The sequence below is a fragment of the Osmerus mordax genome, chromosome 15, assembly GCF_038355195.1.
Source record: "Osmerus mordax isolate fOsmMor3 chromosome 15, fOsmMor3.pri, whole genome shotgun sequence".
Classification (NCBI taxonomy): domain Eukaryota; kingdom Metazoa; phylum Chordata; class Actinopteri; order Osmeriformes; family Osmeridae; genus Osmerus; species Osmerus mordax.
The window spans coordinates 11,154,415-11,166,741 of record NC_090064.1 but is presented as its reverse complement, the minus strand read 5'-3'; the positions used below and the strand labels follow the sequence as shown (position 1 = coordinate 11,166,741).

At 50.6% G+C, this 12,327-nt stretch overlaps 1 protein-coding gene across 1 annotated transcript in view; it reads right to left on the bottom strand.

Moving 5' to 3' along the window:
- The window catches only part of myripb (myosin VIIA and Rab interacting protein b), a 62,321-nt gene that overhangs the window by 2,932 nt on the left and 47,062 nt on the right, over positions 1 to 12,327 (bottom strand). Inside the window, 9 exon segments of the mRNA XM_067252075.1 lie at positions 1,564 to 2,154; positions 2,156 to 2,332; positions 2,747 to 3,465; positions 3,683 to 3,848; positions 5,061 to 5,234; positions 5,472 to 5,552; positions 6,172 to 6,269; positions 6,581 to 6,661; positions 12,037 to 12,173. Of these exon segments, the coding sequence (XP_067108176.1) occupies positions 1,564 to 2,154; positions 2,156 to 2,332; positions 2,747 to 3,465; positions 3,683 to 3,848; positions 5,061 to 5,234; positions 5,472 to 5,552; positions 6,172 to 6,269; positions 6,581 to 6,661; positions 12,037 to 12,173 (2,224 nt within the window).

The window sequence follows — 12,327 nt, the reverse complement described above, 5'->3', positions numbered from 1 at the left end:
GGGGGGGGGGGGGGGGGGGGGCGCACTTGAGTCAGAAATGACATGAAGCAAGATGAGACACTGATGCCCGTGGGGAAAAGAGAGCGAGGCTGAGACCACAGTATTGACTACTGAGTCAATGGAGAATGGATCTGTACTGAGAGAGCTGCTGGTGTCATCGTCAACTACAAAGAGTCCGAGTCCTAACCAGGAGGATGAAACACAGCCCCAAGCCCATTCTAAGGGTTAAGACTTCACTTGTGTTAACCCTTGTGCTGCCTTCGGGTCACATGACCCAAAGGTTCATAACGAACCATCGTTGTGTTAACCCAATTTTACCCAATACAAAAAAAAAAAAGAAGAGTTTTCTTTTAACCTTTGCAATGTGGGGGGTCTGAGACAGCCCAACGGTTAAAAGAAAATGCTTCACTTTGTTTTTGTATGCGGTAAAGTTGTTGCAATACGACGGTGGGTCACAATGACTGATGGGTCAGAATGACCCGAAGATAACACAAGGGTTAACCAGCAGACCACACTAGCGCCAGAGACATTATTTTAATTTACCAAGCACCGTTTGGGTGTATTTGTTTAGATACTGTCGTTTTAAGAAAACTTTGCAGTTATCTCGTTTGAAAAGACTTTGTGCTCATTTGTTTGTTATTCATTCAGCCAGTAAACTCTGGCCTTACTGGCTTGATGGTGGACTCAAATTAGAGGACTATACTTAACTATACTTGAATGATGTACTACCGGTGAGTGACATCTGCAACTTGAAATAGTCTCCATCATCGATGTGGAAGCACAGTAAGCCAGCAGGAACAAGAGCTGATATCAATAACGTCTGAACGTCTCACATGACATATGCCCCTACAAAAGGGGCATATGTCATGGTTGTGTGTGTGTCCATCCATGTGAGAATATTGTGTGTTTGAATGTCTCACTCGAGTGAATATAGGAGTTACATGTTTCCATCTGCTTGTGTTCTTTAAGCAGGTTGGTAGGGTTCGATTTTGTGAGGGAATAACATTTTAGTTAGGCCATTGGCCAAGCAAGATCAATCAAGCACACGCTTCACACCGAGTCTGGAATCCAACATTTGCTGTGTTAAATAGTGTCCTGACCAGACTATTCCGGACTAGACCAGACATTGCCTGTATTGCCAGTGACTGAGGCAGTCTGCTATAGAGACAGCACATCTCACCTGCTGTAAGAGAGAGGAGAGTAACTGTAGTCTCTGCTGTAGATCCAGCCCATTCTGGCCCTCCTGCTAGCCAGGTAGGGAGAGAGAGAGAGAGAGAGAGAGAGAGAGAGAGAGAGAGACAGAGAGAGACAGAGAGAGACAGAGAGAGAGAGAAGACAAAGAGATGGACGGCAGGATGTGGACAGCACAGAAAAACATGGACAAGAGTGGAAGGAGAGCGATGAAGGGATGGACGGAAAAAAGGACAGGAGTGAGAGACAGAACGTTTACAGAGATAATGACGAGCAGACAGGCTACGTCACAAAACAGAGATGTTGTTATGTTCTTGCTGCACGTGGACGCAAAGCCAAAGCTCCGGTGATCTACGGTATCTCTGTGCTCACCTGTCCCTCTGACAGCGCCCCCTCCAGGAGAGAAGGGGAAATGGCAGGGGAGGAGGGAGTGGATCCGGCCTTCTTCTCCGTTCGTTCTGTTCCCTTCTCTGGTTCTCTGTCCACCTCGCTCCTCTGTTGCCTCTTGCTTTGCCTGCTCTCCTCTCTCTTCACCAATCTCTTTTCTCCTCTGCTGTCATCTGATTTCTCTTCCCAACTCTTTCCCCCTGTCTCCAACCTCCTTGCCTTGAGTCTCTCTTCCTCTCTCAACACAGGACTTTCCATGAGCGTTTCTCTCCTTTTCAGGTCGGGCCCGTTCACCTGCTCTTGCACTTCTCTTGGTTTCTCCCTCTCCTTAAAGCTGGGTCTTTCTCTCAGTCTCGGCTTGTCCTGCTGTCTGTCACTTCCTCTGTCCAGCGGCCTCTCACCGAGGCGTTTGCTCGTCTCGTCCTCAGACGATGTAATTTCCTTGCTGTTGGCCCGGCTGACCATCTCGCTCAGTTTGGAGCGGACCTCCTGCTCCAGGGTGTCTCCAGAACCTGGTCCAGAGCTGCTGAGCGAGTGGGGGCCAAGGTCAAGGGGGGTCAGGGGGGCCTGGGGGTCCAGGCGGGGGGGGGCTAGGGGCAGCAGAGATAGGGGCAACTGTGTCCAGGTCCCCGGGCTCTGGGTTCATGACATCCGAGGTGGAGGCCTCCATCATGGGCACGGGAATGTCATGGGGCGGCTTCTCATCACTCGTTCCCCTCTTCAACAGGGCGCCGAGCAGGAAACCACTGTTCTCCTGTAGGTGAGAGAGAGAGAGAGGTGGAGACGGAGAAAAAGAACAAGAGATATGGGAAGAGGGAGGGAGAGAGAGAGAAAAAGATAGATGAGGATGAGGATGAGTTAGATGAGGTCAGAAACAAAGAGAGAAACGCAGAGAGAAACAGACAGGGAAAAAGAGAATGAGACGCTGTATAAAAGGTCACATAAAAAAGACTGTCTACTCGAGTAAAGGCATTGTGTGCCCAATGATGAACATTCTGTTTAACAGCAATATGGCCCTGGGAGGACACCTAGTGGTGAAAGAGGAGTAAAACCAAAGCTATTCCGCAAAAATACCTAACACGGAGCCAAATAGCGCCTAGCGATGAATTTTCAAATGTATACAAATCCAGAGGTATTTGCCTAGGTCTCCAGTGAAGCAGAATGCTACCTGTACTGTAGTGGGCGGCGCAGGCTGCTTGTGGGGCTGGTTGCCCCCCCTCCCCTGTTCAGCCGGTTCCCTCTTGCTCTTCCTGCGTCGCCGCGACCTCCTGATGGGGTCAACCTGGCGCTCCTCCGCCTCGCTGCTGTCCCCCGTCACCTTGGGGTTAAAGTTCACATCCAGGGCCTCGGGGCGGTGCGGGAAGGAGGGGGGGTTCTGCTGGGGATGATGGTGATGAGGAGGATGACGCTGGGGATGTTGGTGCTGGTGGTGGTGGGGAGGGTGGCGGGGGTGCAGCTGGGAGTCCGGGGGGGCTTTCTTCTTCCCCAGGTTGTGAGGGGGCTTGCGGGGGAGAGCGGAGGGGACGGACGAGGGCTCGGAGTCGGTGTTGAGGGTCTCGGTGTTGGTGTACTGCCCCGAGGACGGCGAGGTGACGGGGAGGTGCTGGGTGTACGTCCACTCTGGATCGTGCTGGGAGTCGGTGTAGTACGTCTCATCCGACAGCTTCCTGCGGAACTGCATCAGGGCCGAGGCCCAGCCCCCCTTGTCCTCGCGGTCCGACTCGGAGGCGGAGCCCATCTCGTCGTAGGCGGAGACGACGCCGGACTCCTTCTCCAGCACGCTGAAGACCAGGCTCTTCCTCTTGGTGAGCAGGCTGGGGCGGGACAGCTGGGAACTCTGCAGGGCCATCCAGTTACCGTCTGGGCTCTGGAGCACAGAGGACGCACCTGGACACACACACACACACAGTCACACACACACACAGTCACACACACACACACAGTCACACACACACACAAACACAGTGTGCACACATATTTACAGCCTTAAAGCAGACACGGTCGTATCACCAAGTTCCATGCTAAAAAGACCAGTGTAACGTTCAGAGTTGACTGTAACATAACCCGACAGAGTGATGGGGGCAGGAGTGTGTGTGTGTCTTACTGGAGTTATCCAGGCGGTCCACACTCTTCCAGCTGGGCAGCGACGAGGCCTTGGAGTCCCTCTTCAGGGAGGTGTAGTGCTGCAAGCCCCCGCCCGCCCCCACCCCCCCCTCTGACAGTTTCTCTGGGGAGTCGTCACTGGTCAGGGAGAAGGCTGACCTGGATCTCTGTTAGAAAACACACACATGCACACACACACATGAACACATACATTCACACATGCATGTCCGCAATCCATACAAACACACACACAATTGTAATACTTAGTAATACTTCAGATAATTACTGGGTGAGTTAAGATGGGGTTTAACTGTTACTTTCTCACGCTCCTAAGTGAAAACAAACCAGCTACTGTAGATTACAGCCACATATTTGTGTGTGTGTAAAGCGGCCAAGTGCTGTAAGAGTCTAAAAGTACTGAATACAAACATTCTTGGTCTCTTTTCACAGTGTCAGTACGGTGACCTGAGACTGGTGGCTGTGGTTCATATTTTAGTCAACAGGGGGCACAAGAGAGCTACAAAAACATTTGTTAAGAAAGAAAAACAGTAGAGTGGTGCAGGAGTGAGTAATCCGATTTAAATTAAGTTCCTCTCTCTCCCCCACCCTCTCTCTCCCCCACCCTCTCTCTCATTTTGTCCTAATTTATAATTCTGTCAGCTCATTCATAAGCACAGATATGTGTGTGAATAAGTGTGTGAATGTGTGCATGATGCATGTGTGTGTGTGTACTGTACATATAAGTGTGTGTGTGTGTGCATGTGCCTCGTGTATTCATGAGAGTCTGTGTATATGTTTACGTGGTGTTGATGGAGGGAGCCTAGGCTACCCCATGGTGTGCTAGGGTTAGGGAGTTTAGGTGAATCCCTGTGTGTTTTGCAGCACTTTGATCATAACTGAGTGAAACCGACATGCTGAGACAGGAGGGGGGCTGGGAAACGCTGCTTTGATTCTACACTGCGCCTGCCTAACACACGGGACACTGACAAATCAACCAAACTGGCCCCACTGAAACTCTGCCAAGACTGTGTGTTTGTGCGTGTGTGTGTGTCTGTTGGCGTATGTGCTAAAGGCTAAAGGTTTCCCCTGTGACTAGGAATGCACCACCTGGTTGAGCACAGAGACCTGCTACAGTTCTACTGCCAGCCTCCCAGTCTGCCCTGCTTGTGTGTGTGTGTGTGTGTGTGCTTTATAGAGTGAGAGGTGCTACCTCCAGAGGTAGTGCGTGTGTGAGAGAAAGGGAGTGTGTGTGATTGAATGGACGTGTATATTCAGTATATAGGGCGTGTGTGTATATCTGAGGGTGAGCGGGTGTGTATCTTCTTGAGTGTGTGCGTGTGTGTGTGCTGGCTGTGGGTGTGCTGGAGCTCCAGACTGACCCAGAGGGAGTAAGAGCTGTGTAGCTGGGCCTGGGAGCCCTGAGCCAGGTCAGCATGGGGGGTCTGGGGGGGGGAGGGCAACTCGCCAGGTCGGCCCTGGGACTGGCTCTGAGACTGGGGCCACACAAAGTCATACTCAGATTGCATCTCTGAACGCTTCCTCCTCTGAATAATCTGAGAGAGAGAGAAAGAGAGAGTGATGGTGAGAGAGAGAGAGAGAGAGAGAGAGGGGGGGGGGGGGGAGAGATGGTGGAACCATGCATGGGGAGGAAAGGAGTATTTATAGATTGTGATAGATAGAAGAACATAATAGGTTAGGAGAGGAGGACATAAACCTTGTTGGGCAGAAAACGATAATCAATCTGGCCAATCCTTTTAGTGTGTTTTACAAAGAAACGAAAAGCCACTTACTTTCTGTACAATGGTTGTAGCAAGTTCCTCTATGAGTTCCTCTTTGTGGTCCCGTAGATATCGAGCCTCATTCTGTTTCTCCTGCACACACACCCACAGAAACACACACACCCACAGAAACACACACACACACCCACAGAAACACACACACCCACAGAAACACACACACACACCCACAGAAACACACACACACCCTCAGAAACACACACACCCACAGAAACACACACACACCCTCAGAAACACACACCCACAGAAACACACACACCCACACAAACACACACACACAAACACACACCCACACAAACACACACACAAACACACATCAAAGCCTGTTCAAAGGAGCTGTGAATTACCATGAACCCCTGTGCAGTGGTGCTGAATCCAGCCAAAGACCATGACTAGAGAAGAAAAAAGAAGAGAGGGAGAGGAGAGAGAGGAGAGTAGAAAAAGAGAGGATTTAGGAGGAGGAGAGTAGACACATGGGGGAGAGGAGAGAAAGAGGGGAAAAGAGAATGAGAGGGGAGAGAGAAGAGAGAAGAAGGGAGGGGAGAAAAACGGGGAGAGGAAAGAAGAGACGAGGTGGAGAGGTAAAGGGGAGAGTGAGGGGAGGCGAGGGGGAGAGGTAAAGGGGAGAGTGAGGGGAGGCGAGGGGGAGAGGTAAAGGGGAGAAGAGAAAGACAGAACATCTTTGACGCCTCACCAAGCTGTCACTGAACTCTTCTGCCTTGGCAATGGCTTCCTCTATGGCTTCTTCAGCGACGCGCAAAGCAACTGTAAGGGTATCTGCCATGCTGTGCTCTGCAAACACACACACAGACGCACGCACACACACAGTGTTTGTTAGTTCTCTCTTGGGGCAATTGTTATCTGAAAGGCATATTTCAATTATGCATATTAAACAAATAAAACAAGATAATTTGACTGAACAAGTGAAATTAGCGACAGTGTCTGTGGTTGGATGTTTACACTGGACATGTTCATATATGTGTGTGTGTGTGTGTGTGTGTGCATCTATGAGCATTACTGGGCTGGCCTGGAGGTAGGGGCGCTTTGGACAAGAGCCCGACAATGCAAGTATTGACTGGTTTGTACATGGCTGGTAGGCTTACCATCGCTCTGCCTGTAGAAGGTGGAGTCACTGCCACACACACTGCCATCGTTTTCGTTGCTTCCTTCGTTGATACTGCTCTCTGAACAAGAACAGAGGAAGAGGAGAGGAGGAGATTAGTTGAAGTGGGGAGCTTTGGCACCATATTACAGAAACACACATCGATGTTATGAGAGGAGAAGGGCCACTACAGTCCATAAGACAGGATAAACAGACCAAAAGCAGACTCACTCACGACAATCATGCCTCTCAGGAGAGAGAGAGAGAGAGAGAGAGAGAGAGAGAGAGAGAGAGAGAGAGAGAGAGACAGACAGACAGACAGACAGACAGAGAGAGAGAGCGAGAGAGAGAGAGAGAGAGAGAGAGAGAGAGACAGACAGAGACAGAGAAAGAAAGAAAGAGAGAGAGAGAGAGAGAGAGAGAGTGACTAAGAGACAGACAGAACGAAAGGAGAGATACTTTGCAGTGCCTCATGAGCAAAATACCACACGGCCTCGATTCTCTCCTGCCGTTTGTTATCGGGGCATTGTTGAGTTGTTGTTGCTCTGCATGCTTCATTGACTTCGTTTTCACTTCCTTTCCGTCAGCTCTGCCAGACAGCCTCCTTAACCATGATGTTGCCCTTTACATGGTCGTGTGATACATTATTTCTATCTCCGTGTCCCTCCCTCCAGTTCATAGCATTGCTGTATTTACAACAGAACAGTGTCCTGACAGAGGGGGGTTGACCTCAATCCAGCCTCTTATTGGTATTGAGGCTGCGGGGCAGCAATGAATGTCACTCACTGTACCTGCGTGAGGAGCAGGGAGAGGGAGATGGAGGGAAGGGGAACGGAGGGGGAAAGAGAGGGGAATGGAGGGTAGAGCAGGGAGAGGGGGTAGAGGGGGGATGGAGGGGAGAGGAGGGAGAGAGGAGAGTGCGGGGAGATGGGGTAGAGGGGGGATGGAGGGGAGAGGAGGGAGAGAGGAGAGTGTTGGGAGATGGGGACAGAGGGCGGAGGCGGAAGGAGAGAAGCAGATGAAGGAGAGGAGAGGCAGCAGAGTCCGAGGAGGCAGCTGTTGTGTCTGAGGAGGTGCTGAGGACCCAGTGGGTCGCAATGCAGGGGAACCATCACCACCTGTCTCTGGATGAACCTGACGAGACCCCACAGACAGAACGACAGACAGATGGACCGACAGACAGACAGACAGGCAGGCAGTGGACAGCCAGCCTGTCACAAATTGCCATCAGTTACACACACACGCACGCACACACTTATGCATATACACGTTCTGTAAGCACACACACAAACACACTGCCCCAAATTCCTGCTGTTCCACCAGTGTTTTAAGAGCCCAACTGGGTCTGATTGGAGCAGGTTGATCATCCCCAGGAGAGGAAGCAAGGAGTCAATAAAGCACTGCTTGATGAAACAGATGGCCCCCTGGGATACGCACACACCCCCAATAAATGACTCAGTGCTGATGTGGAAGTGGAGCTTAGACAAACACAGACACACAGACACACACACACACACACTCATCTAGGTAGACAGACAAGCATACAGCAAAAAAGTATACCAAAACTTTAGACGTGTGCATGTGTGTGTGTGACATCCTGATGTGAGCTCTCAGCATGCACACGCCCTGATACACCATCAAGCTGACGTGCTGTGTGACAACCTGACATGACGTTGGGTCTCTCTCCTGCCCTGTCAATCATGGATGCAAATCAAAAGGAGCACCGCCCCCCTTCTCCCGCAAAAGGAAGTTCAAGTGACAGGGTGTGGTTATTGGGGGAAGTAGGGGGCTGCTCAGCATTTCCTGTCTGGTCACCGCCTCACCTTACCCCGCTGCACTCGGCTGCACCATCCCTCCATATCACCATGGCAACACTGCAGACGACAGCATCATCGTGAGGGTGGGTGTGTGTTTGTGTGTGTTTGAGACACTGTCAATAATAACACTTAAAGCTGCAGTTCCTCCTAACAGTGGGGGCATGTAGAGACCAGACAGCTTGCTCTCAATTGTATCAGAGCATCTGTCACAACACACACACACAGCACAGCTTTTCTGTACACGCGCTGGGAAACTACATGACAGCTAGCATACCAGCAGACAGAGAGAAAGGAGAGACAGAAACTAAAAGACAGTAATGTGTACATAGATAAAATACAGTGGCCCTTTTCTTTTTCTCTTCCACAAACAGATAAACGACATGTTATGACATGTTTTGGCCACCAGAGGCACTGCATGCCACGACTGGGATTGGGATTTGAGGTTGAGGGTGTTTTGTGAAATATCTCTCCAGTATAACTGTCCTCTCCTCATCCTATTAAATCTTGTGACACTAGCAACGCCTCTGCAATAAAGTGCACCGTATGTTTGTGTGAGTATATGTGTGTGTGTCTTTAACCTTTTCCAATCTGTGACAAATGATTGATGATGGATCCATATGAGGTTGACACCAGTTAAACTCCCCCATGGTCACATGACCCCCCCCCCCAGCTTCAGACTAGCCCTAACACAACACTTGGATGGTCCCAAACACACATTTGAACACAAGATTATTTCACTCTTTTTTCAATCTTTGTGAACCCAAGCATTCAGCTCTTAGGCCCTAGCCACCAGTCCCAGGCCCCAGGATCCAGCCCTCAGCTCTCAGCCCTCAGCCCTGCTCAAGCTTCTCCATTTTGCTCTCCCCTCCCAGGGTAAGGCCCTTTCCAGCCAGACTCCCAGAGTCAACTCCAGGACAGCACCTCACTGAGTCACTAATGTCTCCAAGACTCCAAACAGCATGAGAGGGACAACCAAGGTCACCATTCACAAAAAGCCTCAGACACTGACTCACAGAGTAAGCTCGGGCCAGCTCCGCTCATCCAGGGAGGCGGAAGCAGAGAGGACACTGAACGATGTGTATAGTGCGGCGCTCCCGAGTGCTCACAGGCTATTTTAAACTCAAGACGCTCTACAGAATTCCGGTCAAAAACACAGAGCAATGAGGAGCGCTCTGCTCCACGAGGTGCTACGGTTCTCTTGAGGCGATCGCTGCAATTTTACTATAGAAATGATGCACTTTAAGAGGAGACCAGTGGATTGCCAGGCACAGAGTTTACAGGCTCAGAATGAGCTCAGACCCACCCAGGTGGAAATAACAGGCACCAACAAGAGGTCGGCTCAGGCTGACCACATTCGTCTGTCTGTTCTGGATGTAGGAGGATTGGGGTGGACGTGAAACCAAATGTGAGCTGGCAGTTCCGTGAATGTTATCGCATGAATTCAATAAACATTTTACAGCACTACCCATGAATGGTATCTGGGTGGTAAACTGTATCTCTGCGATAGTTATCCTGCGGTTGCTGCAACGTTATCTCAGCATTGTGCTGTGACGAGAAACCTGCTTTGTGGTAAAGAGAGACACGCACATCCATCTCCTCATCCTGGTCTTTCCTCTCCTTCTACCTGTACGCCTTGTCCTCCTCCTCCTGCTGCTCCTCCACCTCCCCATTCTCCATCTCCTCATCTTTTCACCCTCTCCTCCTCCTCTTCCTCCCTCTCCCCCTCGTCCTCCTCATCCCTTTTCCTCCTCCATCTCTTCTTCCTCCTCCCAGTCCTCCTCTCTAGCTTGTTCCATCAACGTCTCCTCCATGTTTAATTGGACCAGCCCCCTGGGCCACATCTATCATCCATATCACTGCTACTGCAGACGACTGCCGGTGCAGGTCACACACACACACACACACACGCATGCACACTCACACAGGCACACGCATGCACACGCAAACCAAGCGCACATGCATACAGACACACACACACACACGTGTGTGCATCCACACAGACGCACGTGCATATACTCACGACTACACACACACACACACACACACACAGCCTTCACTCTCACTGAGTGACAGGAAGGTACACATAGCTCATGTTCACATTTGCTGCCTGTACGTTTGAAGGTCACTTCATTGACTAGCAATTCAACTCTTTACAGTGTACAGTTAACAAAAGTACACAAAACCACATCTGGGATCTCCAAAAGACGAACCCTGATTTTAGCCAGAGTGTACTCTCGACGAATCAAGTACAACATTGCAAGTCAAAGCATATTCTTTTACTTTAGATTTTTCCTTGCAGATTCTCCCTTTGATTTCAATGAAAGCAGAGGAGACGTTCCAAGTTACAACAGGCTCTGAGTGGGTCACAGTGCCCGAGGGGGAGGGGGGTTATCAAACCTCCATCCTGTGGATTCTTTACCGCATTGGTGGATACTGATCATCCTTCCACTGATTAGGAGGCGGTATCATGGAAACACGGAAGCTTCCAGAAGGATCCCTAACCCTGCCATGCTGAGATCTCTACAATCTCACCCTATCTAGTCTGAAGCAGGAGATAAAAGAGAGGAGGACTTGGGAGGAGAGAGAAAGAGAGGGAGAGAGGAGGAACAGGAGAGAAAGAAGGGAGGGGGCATCTCATTGAGAAACAGAAGGACATTCTCAGGGACGAAAGCACCGAAAGAGAAACGCGCGCACACACGGGCGCGCGCGTGCACACACACAAACACACAAACACGAGGCAGTAAGTCATGTATGGTTAGCCCAGAACATAACACAACAGATGCATTTCCCCCATCATACAACACTGTGTCTGTGTACGCGAGCGCGCATACAGCATGTGCAGGAGACAATTATAAAATCGGTTAGTCTCATGTGAAGTGGGACGCGAGTGACAGCGGCAGTTAATCCTGTTTTCCTGTTCTCCTCTGTGATGATGTAAGAGAGGGAGGATAGTAGAGGAGAGGACGGCCAGACGGACGGCCAGACGGACGGACACAGCTCGGCCTGCGGCCCCCGGTACACGGGATTCTCTGTTGTTGTTGTTTATCCCTCACTCGGTCTCCGTGCAGTACACGGTTGTCTCATGCTACCAGCAACAATGGCATCTGGACGGGGACGATTAAACGCGTTCCACTCTCCCTCTTCAGCACAGGAACTAATCACTCAGCGGCCAAAGTGGCCAGGGCCTGGGAGGGGATTACTCCCCCCAGCCAGAAGCTCTGTCCCTGGGCCTCTGACCCAGTGGCTTCCCCCTCTGCCGGAGCGGCACTCTGGAGCGGCCACAGACACTATCCTCCATTAGGCTTAGTGAACATGCGCCTTAACTTTGCCTGCTAATATCACACTGGGATTACAGCCCTAAATTCTGGGATTAAATGGATCCAGAGGCCAGACTAGGTTGGGCAATGTGTGTATAAGGCGGAGAATCGTGTTTGCGTGTGTGAGAGAGAGAGAGTACGTAGAGTAGAATGGGTAGAGAGAGAGAGTGAGTTAGTGTTCAATCCCAATAGTTAGGTTTATGACGATAGCCAAAAGAGCATAGTGACCTCGGCTGAACCAAACACACACACACGGATACTGTTTACTAGAGGCCAGGGAGACAAAGGCATCTTCGTTCTGATGCAACTGGAGCAGTGCTTACCTGGGAGTTCAGAGAGGGTTCCTCTCTCTATGATGTGCTTCCTGTACAGAGTCTTCAAGACCTTGGCGCTACCGAAGCGTTTGAAACGACTCTTGACGTTGTTGTAGTACCATTCCAGAGACTGGGTCCTTAGAATCCTGGAGGGCGGAGGAGGAGCAGGAAGAGAGAGAGATAGAGGGGGAAAGAAACAGAGACAGACAGAGTCAGTCAAAGGTGAAATTAAACATGGCAAAAAAAGGAAACAGTTCGGAAGAACTTTCTAATCACTCTGGATTGTAAACTCAGAACCCA